A 15,966-nucleotide genomic window follows, 5' to 3' on the forward strand; every position below is an offset into this window, starting at 1 on the left:
CAGTGACAAGCAACAACAGCTACAGTCACATGTACACGAGTAGCTGCTAAATTGTGTGTGAGAGTGTGTGCACTCTAAATAATAAAGATAGAACAAGCAACGAACAAAAAATTATAACTAAAGCGGCGGAGTCGGCGCAGCAATGCCAAAGCAACATCCAAAGCAACGCAAAACAGTTAAAAGCCTACAACAACGACTGTGTGACAAACAATGAGAGAGCGAAAGAGCGCACAGTGGGTGCGATTGACAATTTGCTGTAGTTAAATATATTTTCATATGACTGTATATTTTTCATCTGCTAAAATCTGTCTCTTTTCGAGTTGTCTTCATTACTCGTATTTTTATTTACAGTTCGTTAAATCGCTGAGAGCATAAACGTATTTCACCCACTGTGATAAGAGAGCCGCCGACTTCGCACTTGCTGCATTGCGAATTCCGGATCAGTGCCAATTCAAATGCGCAGGTGAGCTGAACACTGAATTCTAGTCGTCGGGCGTCGACAAAAATATCGTGACTCGTCGTGTCTCGTCATTCGTCTCTCGTCTCGTCGTCGTCAGTTGTTCGTCTGTCTGTCTGTCTCTGTCGTGTATGCGCAAAACAGTTAACAACGACAGCAACAGAAACAGCAACAGCAACTGTCGCAGCAACACTTCTGTGTGTGTGTAAATTGCGTATACGCTGTGTGCGCTTATAGAACATTCTGTTGATTCAATTGTGACTAAAGCTGACCTTAAAATTACTTTAAATTTGCCACTGTTACCTAATGTAAGTGTCAAAAATGGCAAATGGACAATAACATAAAAAGCACGTAATTGCAAATCTATTTATTTATGTCTACGTAGTGCATAAACTCTGAAAAAAAACCCTAAATCTAACCAACAGACAGTAAAATAAAAGTCAGACTATAGACGCGCTTTAAATATGTCAGCTAATGGCTAATTGTTTAATTAACACGTGCATGACATGTAAATATTGTACATAGAAAACAAATTAAAATATTTGTGAAATATTATATACCAAATCGGGTTTACAGAGTGTTTTCTCCCCTAATTCTCTTCACATGACGTGTGTGTGCAAATCTGTCTTTAAATGAGTTTGGCTCAAATGAGTGTTTTAGTCATTTTTATTCACTCATTTTTTTTTGTACTAAGCAGACAATTTAATAAACTTTTTTGTGGTTTCTCTCGTTTTACTTCGTATTCATTTCGGAGATTGTAAATTCATAAACAATTGCTAAACAAAATTGTTTAATACTAATTTACAAAATATAAAATTCACTTCACTTCCAAAATAGCACAAAAACTCCCTTTTTTATCAGTGTTTACTAATAAAATCATATCAGCCATTTGCTTTTATGATTGTTGCAGTTTATTTTCGTGCCGGCAATTCCAAGAAACGGCTTTTAAAAGCCAATTGGTAGATTAGAGAAAGAGATAGCCAAATGTACTCACACTAATAACATTTAGAGTCTCGATACAAGTTTGAGAACGACGCTTATAAAGCTAACATATGTGCATTTATTCCCTGGCAACAAGTTAAAGAAAATAACATTTCTTTTAAATCATGTTTTTATTTACTATTAGTAATATTTGTTGCTCAGTTGCAAGATTTACTTATTCATATTTGATATATTTGATATGACATGAAAAGATAAACTTTTCTTTAGACAACTTATATACAAAATGTATGATCAGAGATCGTGAGGTCATTAATTCACCTCTATTAGTTTATTGTTTCATATTAAAAGTTGAACAATCAATAAAAAGTCGAAGGAATGGCAAGCAAACAATAATATATACCCACCTATAACGAATAGCTAAGTACTTAAGCCAAAGTATTTATAAATAACAATTGACTTGGGAAACCCAACAGTTGTACTTTAAAACTAAGTGATGTTATTACTGGTATTGTTTTTCAGTTTCTACTATAAAACTTGTTAATGACCCATTCATTTCTCACCAAACAACTAAGAACGGTTACAGTGAACTACGAGTATAAAAAACAACATAAACCATTTAAATTTAATTATTTTTAGTAGTTTAGGAAATGAATGAACTGATGTATACTGATAAATGTATAAGTCTTTAGGCAAATGAGAAGAATCTTATTAAATGATCGTTTTTTAAATTGTTTATCATCACTTCACATCAATAGTTTTTAGCGCTTTTGTAATTTGGCGAAAGGAACTGAAGTTCATGTAATCTTATAGAAATATCTAAAGATATTATATAACACATTTATTCTGTTCTGTAGCCAATTGCTAGACGAGGCTAAAGGTTATCAAACAGGGGCAACAAATCAACGGTTATGAGAACTTATCCAATTAAAAAATAGCCAATTTTGTTAATACTTGTTTATTTACTCGTCTCAAAGTAGTTTCATATAATATATATAAATGCATTGTTGATTGTAAAGCAACAAATTGTCCGATGGAAAGAACGTACTAATTTTGTCAGTTTGTCAAAATAATCAGCAGCCATGACAGTGCTAGAAATCTGAAAGAAATAGGATAGGAAACAAGTTAGGGTTATAAGCTACTGCTGATCAGATGTGTTATATAATTAAATATTTTTTTTTTACTACATTGGTAATCATATAAAAGCAGAGACAGCTACACTACATAGACAATTAACCAGTTGGATCAATCAAAATTGAAATGAATAATAAAAGTTGTAAGATCTATGCCTTTCAATTAAGATAACGGACAGACGAATATAACCCATACATATATATGTATGACACACATGTACGCTAACTCCCATATTCTATTATATTTTTGTATAATAAAATGCAATAGAATAGTGCTTATATATAGAATTCCATCGAACCTTGCAACTTACTATCTCACGATCTCATATTAAAGTACGCATTGTGGGCCACACACTTTTATCTACATCCGGCTCTTCAGTATTTCCGGAATTATCGCTGTTAAGGCCACAAATAGAGCAGACACTCGTATCTTTAGGCAACAGTATTTTGTCCAGGTTATTCGAATTCTTGCGTCGCTCTGTCTTCACATTGGGATCCACAACGCAAGCAGAGCACAAGGACAATGGAGGAGACTTGGGACCACTTCGGGTGCTCGCTACAGAGTGACTTCGCTTTCCATCTCCTTGGCCATTAAGTTGTCTGGAAATACGCTCCACTGCTGCTGTTGCGGCTCCTTGAGTGCTTCCTTTTGTCGTTGCTGGTTTATTGGGAGCAGAGTTCGAACACTTCGCTGGCGTCGTCTCCATGTTTAATTTGTAGATTGTCCCCTGTCGATCGATGAATCCCAATCGTTGACTCTCCTCCAATGCTTGATCAACTTCCTTTTGCAGTTGAGGCAAATCATTGAAGCGAATATTCTGCTGCTTGGCCACCTGGATGATAATGTCCTCCTTGGTACCTGGACTTCCCAGGGCCACGAAGGCGCTGTAAATGTCTAAACGTTTCATTACCGCAATTTCTTAGTAAAATGGAAAAGTAAAACTGCTAAATTTGGTTGAACTTAGCAAATGAAATTTAATTTAAAATTGAAATAATTTCCGATCCAGATTGTTTACGTTGTTGAAACTTCCAAGCTCATATAACATAATAAAAAAAAAAAATGAAAGTTTTTTGTTAGAATATTATGATCCTTAAACCCATGCTCACTTAGAAAATCGAATGTTTGAACAAAGTACAAAAGTGTTTACTTTTTGAGTATTTTAAAGCAAAGTTGCTTCAATTCTGTTCTCTAAAGAATATCGCCGATTTATATGTATGTTATATTTAAGGTAAAAGTTTATCTAGTTATACACAGTTTTATATGATTTACGTTAAGAGTTTTTTATTTGTGATTTTTCCTGATTTAGTTGCGATCAGCTTAAGAACTTAGAAGTTGTTCGAGAAATATTTTATTAGGGCGAAAACCGGCTGCTGTATTTTGATGATGATTATGATTAATTTTGAAAGTAATAATATATTGACATACGAAATATATATTTTGGTATATTTCAGTTTTTATCGGTGTTTTAATCTGATTATTTATTTATTTACATGTTAATTATTATACCAAATAGTTAGCTGCTATATTTTAACGATAATACTACTCTATTTTCATTTATTGAAAATGGGTAAAGGATATCTCACAGTAAAGCACACCTAACAGTATTTTTTTTGTAGATTTTTTAACTGTTTAAGAATTAAGTGTTTTCCATTATTTCTTTTGGCTATTTGGCAACCAGAACTTGTGATGAATGAGCAAGATGAGATGTTGTTTAGAAACCGAGTTTATTACGTTCTAACCATTTTTTGTCGCAACGTCACAGATAATTAGCCACTACAGATCGTATACTGTGTATGGCGAGCTCGGCTATCTTTGAATCTATAACCGCTTGACGTCATTCGCATTAAAAATAAACAGATTTGTATCCACACGAACATAGTAAATATTTGTAAAACAATCGGACCATCTTAACGAACTAAGTTCAAAGTTATATGCAATTAATGGATTTATATATGCAATTAATGGATTATATTGTTATTAGATATTTTAATGACGAAAGCAAGAAAAAGTGCCCTACCAGCGTAGGAAGAAGCAAATTCCATCTTAAGACACTCTGCGTAAAGTTATATAATGTAAATTAAATAAGTAAATTTAGAGTTAGATTTCAATGATCAAATCAAGAAAATGCAAAGATCGTCTATCGATGACATTTTGTTCACAAATTGCCAGATTCTTTTGTTTAACCACAAAAATCTCCGTCTTCGTGACTTTGCTAAATGACTTGTGTGTTTTATACATGTATTTGAATATACTAAGCAAAAGTTTGTATATACAATTTTAAATGTTAAAATATAAAAAAAAACACTTTATTGAATATTTATTTTTGTTTAACATTTTGTTGCAGCGCATTAAAAAGCGGACGAAAAAACAAAGCGGACGAAAACAGCGAAAAATAAACAAAACCCCCGCAGTCACAGCTGTTGGCAGCCAACGCACGAGATACAAATACGTGTCTCAAAAATTCCAAAGCAAACACAAAAGATAAACAATAATGTGAATACACACATACTTAAAACTAAATTAATATTGTAACTACTATAACTAGAGAATTGGTTGTGGAATGAAAAACTAGACTCTGTCTGAAAAGAAATAAGTTTAGAGAGACCAAAAAACAAAGAGAGAGAAACAGAACACATTAAGACACAAAGACAGTTAAATATAATTAGAGAGCGGGAGAGTTGGTAGTGATAAACACTATCAGGCGACTCCGAGCACAATGGCCGACGAAGATCTCAGCCCGCTGCCGTTTCGGCGAGAGCGCAACTTGAGCAACCGGAACTTCAACAAGCGCAACACTCTGCGTCGCAGTAGTAACGTGGATGCGGAGAACGCCGGACGACGCGACAGCAACGTGAGCACCAGTTCCAGTTCCTTTCAGCTCTCCTACTCGGTCAACTCGGATACGGAGAGTGCGTTCAACCGACGCTCAGTGCTTAAAATGCGAGCGGCCAGCGATGATACGGGTGAAGAACAACCCAAAACTCCTTCCCAACCCGCTGAGGAACCAACGACACCAACCACTCCCACGGCGGATCCTGCTCTGTTGGATGTGCGACAGAAGGTGAAACGTTTTGAGACTCTCAAATCCAACATCAGCTATTTGCGGCAAGAGCGACTCAGTCTGAAGTTGCTTGAGAATCGTCGTGTTCCCAGCTTTTCGCAATACGATGGGAGCGCACAGCTTAAAACTTCTCCTACACCACGTCGGATTGCCTTGCCAGGTCTTAACTCCGGCAGTAATTCCATTTCAAGTGCACACATCAGCATTGACGAAGTGCGATCCGAGGATGAGGTTGATCAGATCTCTGACTTCGAGACGGATCCCCAAACGCCAGCGGAACATGAACTTAAGGAGAGCAGCTCCGCAGTGCTGAGCAGTTCCATTGAACCCGAGGAGAACAAATCCCAGCACGTGCAGCGTTCGATAAGCGCGGATCACACACACAAGACTCGGCCGCTGCGACCCGACAAGGATTTCCCAAGGTGAGTGGGCTAACTAAATAAGTATGATGTATGATATCGGTGATATCATGGCTTCAATCAATACCCTGTTTTGTAGATTTAGAGACGACCTTCGCATACTGTTCAGCTTAGTCTTTCCAGTTCAGAGATTGAGTGGGGGAACCTAATGAACAAATGTTGAAGGTGAAACCTCCGTTTTAAGTTTCGTTGTATTTTATGAGTATTGGAAACCGGTTGCTGCCTCGAATTAAGTGTCAAACCCGATTCTGGAACGTATTTACACTTGTGTTAGGAAATGTCGGAATATTCTAAAAAATGTATCTATCGCACTCGGATCTTATAAAGCATCTCCAGCTAAAACATGGAGCCATCAGAGTCCAAAGAGAAACAAAACGAAAACCAGAGCGATACCCAGCTTCATGGCGAATCAGAGGAAAACTTTGTGCCTCCCCGTCCGGTCATGGTATCGAAAGGAGTTAATACGATCCCGAGGCATGCAAGGATTGAGGACAACGAAAACACAAAAGTCTCTGCCACTCGATCAGTATCGATGTTAGATTTTGAAGCGGACACCGATGAGGTCACTCCAAAGAGCGGCTCCAATGCATCAAATCCATCTGACCTTTCACCCACTGCGAGCATTCTCAGTTCGTCGCTATCCTTGACAGTGGCTAACAGGGAAGGATGTATCGAGGGGGTCTGTATTCAGTCCAATTTTGGTCGCATCGAAGTAATTTGCTAGCTTTGCAGCTGATGGGCTTCACAGTGACGGGCGTTTCAATGCTTCTCCTGATCATGGTGTCATGGTTCCTAATCTCTCAGTTGGATTTCTTCTTGGACTGTCTGACCCAGTTCTCGTTGTTGCTGTACAAAACTTTGGGCAAGATCCTTGTCTTTTATGTGAATGGACACCCCAAGCACCTGCGACGGGTAATGTCCAATTTCCAACAACGTGTGTGTGGGGGGTTAACCCGTTTTTCCAAACTGAATCATACCCAACACACTTGTTTCCATTATGTACATGGATAGGTACATAAGTACTGTTGCCTTGACTAGTCGCTTATCAGAGGGCGATGAAGTCGTGAATCATACAGCGCCTCGTTGGGGACGCGTTATCTTGTATTTGTTGTTTTCGAAATGGCTGCCATATTCTTGGGCTAGTCTAGTGAGCTTAGCGTTAATATCGTTATCAATGATGAATGCTATAAAAAGCAGAGCGTCGTTCTCAGTGTTTGACCATTTTATGTGCTCTTATCTCTCTTCGCAGAAACTATCGTTCTACTCCGAGAAGGAAGACTGAAATCATTGGAACAACAAACCATCAACTGGTTGATAAATTTCATTCACTCTACCAGCCCAAAGAAGAGTAAGAGAATGCAAAAAACAATATGAAATAATAAAAATAAATAAAAACGTATTTTTCAGTGAGGATGATGTGGAAATTGAGCTGCGTGATAAGAGCGACAAATGTGTACATCCAATTCTGGAAGAGCTCATACACACCGAGGAGGCCTATGTGAATAATCTCTTTACTGGCTTGGAGAACTACGGCAATATATTCCAGCGCAAGGACTTGCCTCTGGGACTGCGTGGCAAGAAGTACGATCTCTTTGGCAATATTGAGCAGATCTATGAATTCCATCGCGATGAGTTTTTGCCCATGCTGCAGCGCAATCGCCGTGATCTTAAACGTCTCTTTGACGAATTCCTAGTATTTTTAGATGTAAGTACTATGCGAACGAACATATTTTTCACCAATTATTCATCAGTTCATCAATTTATTTAGCTCTTAGGAATTTATATAAATGCGAATTATGATTTCTAAAAAATAGCTAGATTAACCACAAAATACAGATAATAATAATAGGTGTCGATTCGCCTGCGATTCGTCTGCGATTCGTTTGCGATTCGCCTGCGATTCATCTGCGATTCGCCTGCGATTCGCTTGCGATTCGCTTGCGATTCGCCTGCGATTCGTCTGCGATTCGTCTGCGATTCGTCTGCGATTCGCTTGCGATTCGTCTGCGATTCGTTTGCGATTCGCCTGCGATTCATCTGCGATTCGCCTGCGATTCGCTTGCGATTCGCTTGCGATTCGCCTGCGATTCGCCTGCGATTCGTCTGCGATTCGTCTGCGATTCGCTTGCGATTCGTCTGCGATTCGCATGCGATTCGTCTGCGATTCGCCTGCGATTCGCCTGCGATTCGTCTGCGATTCGCTTGCGATTCGCCTGCGATTCGTCTGCGATTCGCTTGCGATTCGTCTGCGATTCGCTTGCGATTCGTCTGCGATTCGCCTGCGATTCGCCTGCGATTCGTCTGCGATTCGCTTGCGATTCGCCTGCGATTCGTCTGCGATTCGCTTGCGATTCGTCTGCGATTCGCTTGCGATTCGTCTGCGATTCGCATGCGATTCGTCTGCGATTCGCCTGCGATTCGTCTGCGATTCGCCTGCGATTCGTCTGCGATTCGCTCGCGATTCGTCTGCGATTCGCCTGCGATTCGCTTGCGATTCGCCTGCGATTCGTCTGCGATTCGCCTGCGATTCGTCTGCGATCCGCCTGCGATTCGCCTGCGATTCGTCTGCGATTCGCTTGCGATTCGTTTGCGATTCGCCTGCGATTCATCTGCGATTCGCCTGCGATTCGCCTGCGATTCGCCTGCGATTCGCTTGCGATTCGTCTGCGATTCGCCTGCGATTCGTCTGCGATTCGTCTGCGATTCGTCTGCGATTCGCTTGCGATTCGTCTGCGATTCGTTTGCGATTCGCCTGCGATTCATCTGCGATTCGCCTGCGATTCGCTTGCGATTCGCTTGCGATTCGCCTGCGATTCGCCTGCGATTCGTCTGCGATTCGTCTGCGATTCGCTTGCGATTCGTCTGCGATTCGCTTGCGATTCGCTTGCGATTCGCTTGCGATTCGTCTGCGATTCGTCTGCGATTCGCCTGCGATTCGTCTGCGATTCGCTTGCGATTCGTCTGCGATTCGTCTGCGATTCGCTTGCGATTCGTCTGCGATTCGCCTGCGATTCGTCTGCGATTCGTCTGCGATTCGCTTGCGATTCGCCTGCGATTCGCTTGCGATTCGTTTGCGATTCGCCTGCGATTCGTCTGCGATTCGCTTGCGATTCGCATGCGATTCGTCTGCGATTCGCTTGCGATTCGCTTGCGATTCGTCTGCGATTCGCTTGCGATTCGTCTGCGATTCGTCTGCGATTCGCCTGCGATTCGTCTGCGATTCGCTTGCGATTCGTCTGCGATTCGCCTGCGATTCGTCTGCGATTCGCTTGCGATTCGCCTGTGATTCGCCTGCGATTCGCTTGCGATTCGTCTGCGATTCGCCTGCGATTCGCTTGCGATTCGTCTGCGATTCGCCTGCGATTCGCCTGCGATTCGTCTGCGATTCGCCTGCTATTCGTCTGCGATTCGCCTGCGATTCGTCTGCGATTCGCCTGCGATTCGCTTGCGATTCGCAGGCGATTCGTCTGCGTTTCGCCTGCGATTCGTCTGCGATTCGTCTGCGATTCGTCTGCGATTCGCCTGCGATTCGTCTGCGATTCGCTTGCGATTCGCCTGCGATTCGCCTGCGATTCGCTTGCGATTCGTCTGCGATTCGCTTGCGATTCGCTTGTGATTCGTCTGCGATTCGCTTGCGATTCGTCTGCGATTCGCCTGCGATTCGCCTGCGATTCGTCTGCGATTCGCCTGCTATTCGTCTGCGATTCGCCTGCGATTCGCTTGCGATTCGCAGGCGATTCGTCTGCGTTTCGCAGGCGATTCGTCTGCGTTTCGCCTGCGATTCGTCTGCGATTCGTCTGCGATTCGTCTGCGATTCGCCTGCGATTCGTCTGCGATTCGCTTGCGATTCGCCTGCGATTCGCCTGCGATTCGCTTGCGATTCGTCTGCGATTCGCTTGCGATTCGCTTGTGATTCGTCTGCGATTCGCTTGCGATTCGTCTGTGATTCGCTTGCGATTCGCCTGCGATTCGTCTGCGATTCGCTTGCGATTCGTCTGCGATTCGCCTGCGATTCGTCTGCGATTCGCTTGCGATTCGCCTGCGATTCGCCTGCGATTCGCTTGCGATTCGTCTGCGATTCGCCTGCGATTCGTCTGCGATTCGTCTGCGATTCGCTTGCGATTCGCCTGCGATTCGCTTGCGATTCGTTTGCGATTCGCCTGCGATTCGTCTGCGATTCGCTTGCGATTCGCCTGCGATTCGTCTGCGATTCGCTTGCGATTCGCTTGCGATTCGTCTGCGATTCGCTTGCGATCCGTCTGCGATTCGCTTGCGATTCGTCTGCGATTCGTCTGCGATTCGTCTGCGATTCGCCTGCGATTCGCTTGCGATTCGTCAGCGATTCGTCTGCGATTCGCCTGCGATTCGTCTGCGATTCGCCTGCTATTCGTCTGCGATTCGCCTGCGATTCGTCTGCGATTCGTCTGCGATTCGCTTGCGATTCGTCTGCGATTCGTCTGCGATTCGCCTGCGATTCGCCTGCGATTCGTCTGCGATTCGCTTGCGATTCGCCTGCGATTCATCTGCGATTCGCCTGCGATTCGCTTGCGATTCGCCTGCGATTCGTCTGCGATTCGCCTGCGATTCGCCTGCGATTCATCTGCGATTCGCCTGCGATTCGCTTGCGATTCGCTTGCGATTCGCCTGCGATTCGCCTGCGATTCGTCTGCGATTCGTCTGCGATTCGCTTGCGATTCGTCTGCGATTCGCTTGCGATTCGCTTGCGATTCGCTTGCGATTCGTCTGCGATTCGTCTGCGATTCGCCTGCGATTCGTCTGCGATTCGCTTGCGATTCGTCTGCGATTCGCTTGCGATTCGTCTGCGATTCGCCTGCGATTCGTCTGCGATTCGTCTGCGATTCGCTTGCGATTCGCCTGCGATTCGCTTGCGATTCGTTTGCGATTCGCCTGCGATTCGTCTGCGATTCGCTTGCGATTCGCATGCGATTCGTCTGCGATTCGCTTGCGATTCGCTTGCGATTCGTCTGCGATTCGCTTGCGATTCGTCTGCGATTCGTCTGCGATTCGCCTGCGATTCGTCTGCGATTCGCTTGCGATTCGTCTGCGATTCGCCTGCGATTCGTCTGCGATTCGCTTGCGATTCGCCTGTGATTCGCCTGCGATTCGCTTGCGATTCGTCTGCGATTCGCCTGCGATTCGCTTGCGATTCGTCTGCGATTCGCCTGCGATTCGCCTGCGATTCGTCTGCGATTCGCCTGCTATTCGTCTGCGATTCGCCTGCGATTCGTCTGCGATTCGCCTGCGATTCGCTTGCGATTCGCAGGCGATTCGTCTGCGTTTCGCCTGCGATTCGTCTGCGATTCGTCTGCGATTCGTCTGCGATTCGCCTGCGATTCGTCTGCGATTCGCTTGCGATTCGCCTGCGATTCGCCTGCGATTCGCTTGCGATTCGTCTGCGATTCGCTTGCGATTCGCTTGTGATTCGTCTGCGATTCGCTTGCGATTCGTCTGCGATTCGCCTGCGATTCGCCTGCGATTCGTCTGCGATTCGCCTGCTATTCGTCTGCGATTCGCCTGCGATTCGCTTGCGATTCGCAGGCGATTCGTCTGCGTTTCGCAGGCGATTCGTCTGCGTTTCGCCTGCGATTCGTCTGCGATTCGTCTGCGATTCGTCTGCGATTCGCCTGCGATTCGTCTGCGATTCGCTTGCGATTCGCCTGCGATTCGCCTGCGATTCGCTTGCGATTCGTCTGCGATTCGCTTGCGATTCGCTTGTGATTCGTCTGCGATTCGCTTGCGATTCGTCTGTGATTCGCTTGCGATTCGCCTGCGATTCGTCTGCGATTCGCTTGCGATTCGTCTGCGATTCGCCTGCGATTCGTCTGCGATTCGCTTGCGATTCGCCTGCGATTCGCCTGCGATTCGCTTGCGATTCGTCTGCGATTCGCCTGCGATTCGTCTGCGATTCGTCTGCGATTCGCTTGCGATTCGCCTGCGATTCGCTTGCGATTCGTTTGCGATTCGCCTGCGATTCGTCTGCGATTCGCTTGCGATTCGCCTGCGATTCGTCTGCGATTCGCTTGCGATTCGCTTGCGATTCGTCTGCGATTCGCTTGCGATCCGTCTGCGATTCGCTTGCGATTCGTCTGCGATTCGTCTGCGATTCGTCTGCGATTCGCCTGCGATTCGCTTGCGATTCGTCAGCGATTCGTCTGCGATTCGCCTGCGATTCGTCTGCGATTCGCCTGCTATTCGTCTGCGATTCGCCTGCGATTCGTCTGCGATTCGTCTGCGATTCGCTTGCGATTCGTCTGCGATTCGTCTGCGATTCGCCTGCGATTCGCCTGCGATTCGTCTGCGATTCGCTTGCGATTCGCCTGCGATTCATCTGCGATTCGCCTGCGATTCGCTTGCGATTCGCCTGCGATTCGTCTGCGATTCGCCTGCGATTCGTCTGCGATTCGCCTGCGATTCGTCTGCGATTCGTCTGCGATTCGTCTGCGATTCGCTTGCGATTCGCCTGCGATTCATCTGCGATTCGCCTGCGATTCGCCTGCGATTCGTCTGCGATTCGCTTGCGATTCGCTTGCGATTCGCCTGCGATTCATCTGCGATTCGCCTGCGATTCGCTTGCGATTCGCCTGCGATTCGTCTGCGATTCGTCTGCGATTCGCCTGCGATTCGCCTGCGATTCGCCTGCGATTCGGCTGCGATTCGCTTGCGATTCGTCTGCGATTCGCCTGCGATTCGTCTGCGATTCGCCTGCGATTCGTCTGCGATTCGTCTGCGATTCGTCTGCGATTCGCCTGCGATTCGTCTGCGATTCGCCTGCGATTCGTCTGCGATTCGTCTGCGATTCGCTTGAGGTTCGCCTTCGATTCGCTTGCGATTCGCCTGCGATTCGCCTGCGATTCGCTTGCGATTCGCTTGCGATTCGTCTGCGATTCGTCTGCGATTCGCTTGCGATTCGCCTGCGATTCGTCTGCGATTCGCTTGCGTTTGGTCTGCGATTCGCTTGCGATTCGCCTGCGATTCGCCTGCGATTCGTCTGCGATTCGCTTGCGATTCGCCTGCGATTCGTCTGCGATTCGCTTGCGATTCGTCTGCGATTCGCCTGCGATTCGTCTGCGATTCGCCTGCGATTCGTCTGCGATTCGCCTGCGACTCGTCTGCGATTCGTCTGCGATTCGCTTGAGGTTCGCCTTCGATTCGCTTGCGATTCGCCTGCGATTCGCCTGCGATTCGCTTGCGATTCGCTTGCGATTCGTCTGCGATTCGTCTGCGATTCGCTTGCGATTCGCCTGCGATTCGTCTGCGATTCGCTTGCGTTTGGTCTGCGATTCGCTTGCGATTCGCCTGCGATTCGCCTGCGATTCGTCTGCGATTCGCTTGCGATTCGCCTGCGATTTGCCTGCGATTCGCCTGCGATTCGTCTGCGATTCGCTTGCGATTCGTCTGCGATTCGCTTGCGATTCGTCTGCGATTCGCTTGCGATTCGCCTGCGATTCGTCTGCGATTCGCTTGCGTTTGGTCTGCGATTCGCTTGCGATTCGCCTGCGATTCGCCTGCGATTCGTCTGCGATTCGCTTGCGATTCGCCTGCGATTTGCCTGCGATTCGCCTGCGATTCGTCTGCGATTCGCTTGCGATTCGTCTGCGATTCGCTTGCGATTCGTCTGCGATTCGCTTGCGATTCGTCTGCGATTCGCCTGCGGTTAATGATGAATATAATAATTGAAGTATTATTAAATATGTTATTCAGTATTATGTTATTCAGTATTTTGTTATTATTATTATTATTAATTATATTAATATTATTGCCGTTTTTATAGATTTACTAACACCTCTTTTTGATCTTACAGCAAGACTGCTTTTATGGTTATGTGATCTTTACGATGAACAAACAGAAGTCCTTAAAGCTGTGCGATCTTTATAAGAATTACTTTACGGTAGGTTGTTTTTGACTATCCTAAAATGTTTTCCAATGACTAAATATATATCCTTCATGCAGAGCATTCGCCTGGAGCGCGATGACAAGCTGGGCATCAACAGTTTCCTCGTTCAGCCAATTCAGAGAATGGCGCGTTATCCACTGCTCCTAACCCAGTTCATCACTGTGAGTAGAACACGATCTTTAATTTCTTATACATATCTTAATTTGCCTTTCTTTGGTTTTACTTAGACTTTCTTCAAGAATCGCGACATTGTGATGAAGCCACTTATTGAGTCCTGCTGCCGTCTGGAGAAGCGATTGCGCACATTGTTGACCACAACGAATGAATCGGAAATTATCAATGATATTGTGGATTGCCATGAGGTGGGTTTACTTTCAATGCACTCCACGATCACGATTCTAATGCCACTCTTTGCAGTTCAATGTGTATTATCAGGGCAAGTTCCGCAAGGTCAGCGAGTTTCAGGTGATGGATCAAAAGCTCAAACGCAACTATCGCGCCAAAGTGTTTATATTTGACAAGTGCATCATTTATACGGAGATAAAAGGCAAGCATCTGGTCTTCCATGGTCGTTATCCATGCGAGCACGTTGGTATCTCGGCCAGAACGAAATCGTTTACACTCTACTATGAGCGCCGCAAGCAACAGGAATGCGAATTCACCGCTGATCCGGCGCAGATTCAGCTCTGGTTGGATCTGATACGTGACATGATCAACAACTATGCCAACGAGGAGCGTCTGAAGCTGCAAGAGCGCTATTCGCGTGAGAACGATCATCTGCATCGCAAGGCACCGAGTTTCTCACTGTATCGCGACTCGAATCGCTTTAGCTCGGACAGTGGCATTGGCAACATTTGGATAATGCCCAAACCTGATGAGGAAACGGCCAGCAATCGAACCACTTGGTATGCGGCCTCGTAGACATCGATGTATACGGAGATCTGATCTCCGATTGGTTCTGCGTGCTTTTAAGAGCCCAAGATTGCCCTATATGAAATATGGAGTTCAATTTCCTGGAAGGCTCCTTCCTCTCCCCCGACCCCAGACTGATCCTGAACAGCCTGTGCATTGAGCCAACAACATTTACCTGAAAGAAATGTGGAAAGGAAAACATTGTTGCTATGTTTAATTGTGCCCCAAATTTGTTATAATTGTTAAGTTACCAAATTCCAAAAAAAAAGATAAAAAAAACAACATATTAGAAGTCTATGCTAAATCACCAAATATTGTTAAATAAGTTAATCGTTTAAATACTATTTAATGTATTTATATCGTCACATCGAGTAAAACAAATTGTTCACTGTGAAATTTTGACTATTCATTGAGATTGTTGTTCTTCGAGGATTAAGTTATAAAAACAAAAAAAAACCGGAATCGAAACCTTCGTTAACGAGTTGTTTATTTCAAACACGTCAAAGAGAATTTGAGCTTCTCACGCTTTAAAGCAATGTTCAGTAATTATTTTCTGTTCTGTTGCTGCAGTGTTCACAACATTGCCAAATTATGAGCCACAGCCTCCAAATGGCATTGTTAATAAACGACATACAATTAACAATCCGAATAACTTGTTAGGCAATTGAATCGCTTGTGACATCACTTTGAAAATGTATAAAAATAAACAATTGACGCTTGACGCTGAATTTAAAATCAGACAGAACTGCGCAAAACTTGGCTTGTCGAAAATGAAATACCCTTTTAAAGAAAGCTATTTTGAATATTGGAATATTTTAATTATTTTCAATCCATTTCATCCATTAATATATATATTAGAATATGTAATATGTACTTGCATATATCTAAAAATTATCTATCATATCTTTTGATATTCGTATTGTGAAACTTTCTGAAAGAGCATTCAAAGTTCAATAAGCATTTTATGAGATAAACACATTTGTTTATTGAGATTCTTCTTTTTTAATTTATGCAAACAGTTGGCAGACTTCTCCTCTCATCCTCTCAACGGGGTATGTAGTACATCAATCGCGCCCAGCCAATAATTGTATTTCGTGGAATCTTCCAATTGTCCACAATTGTATGGAAA

The 15,966-nt window shown here is 44.4% G+C and overlaps 2 protein-coding genes across 6 annotated transcripts; one reads left to right on the top strand and one right to left on the bottom strand.

Annotated features, from left to right (window-relative positions):
• Window positions 1-454: 454 nt before the first annotated feature.
• Window positions 455-15,119, top strand: LOC133841870 (triple functional domain protein). 4 transcript variants are annotated; one of them, XM_062274655.1, is made up of 8 exons: window positions 455-771; window positions 4,875-6,013; window positions 7,260-7,358; window positions 7,418-7,715; window positions 13,833-13,919; window positions 13,982-14,086; window positions 14,153-14,287; window positions 14,343-15,119. In XM_062274655.1, exons 2-8 carry the CDS (start codon window positions 5,247-5,249, stop codon window positions 14,844-14,846), a joined length of 1,995 nt encoding a protein of 664 aa, XP_062130639.1. In that variant the 5' UTR covers window positions 455-771; window positions 4,875-5,246; the 3' UTR covers window positions 14,847-15,119. The 4 variants fall into 4 exon arrangements, with proteins under 4 accessions (XP_062130639.1, XP_062130638.1, XP_062130640.1 ...); XM_062274654.1 differs by having other exon boundaries at window positions 455-765; XM_062274656.1 differs by lacking the exons at window positions 455-771; window positions 4,875-6,013 and adding exons at window positions 6,252-6,689; window positions 6,743-6,922.
• LOC133844000 (uncharacterized) lies at window positions 2,339-3,601 on the bottom strand. 2 transcript variants are annotated; one of them, XM_062277781.1, is made up of 2 exons: window positions 2,829-3,601; window positions 2,339-2,495 (listed from the first exon to the last, which is right to left on the bottom strand). In XM_062277781.1, the coding sequence occupies exon 1, from the start codon at window positions 3,435-3,437 to the stop codon at window positions 2,853-2,855; it is 585 nt and encodes a 194-aa protein (XP_062133765.1). In that variant the 5' UTR covers window positions 3,438-3,601; the 3' UTR covers window positions 2,339-2,495; window positions 2,829-2,852. The 2 variants fall into 2 exon arrangements, with proteins under 2 accessions (XP_062133765.1, XP_062133764.1); XM_062277780.1 differs by having other exon boundaries at window positions 2,841-3,593.
• Window positions 15,120-15,966: the final 847 nt, after the last annotated feature.

The sequence above is a fragment of the Drosophila sulfurigaster genome, chromosome 3 (genome assembly GCF_023558435.1).
Source record: "Drosophila sulfurigaster albostrigata strain 15112-1811.04 chromosome 3, ASM2355843v2, whole genome shotgun sequence".
Taxonomy (NCBI): domain Eukaryota; kingdom Metazoa; phylum Arthropoda; class Insecta; order Diptera; family Drosophilidae; genus Drosophila; species Drosophila sulfurigaster.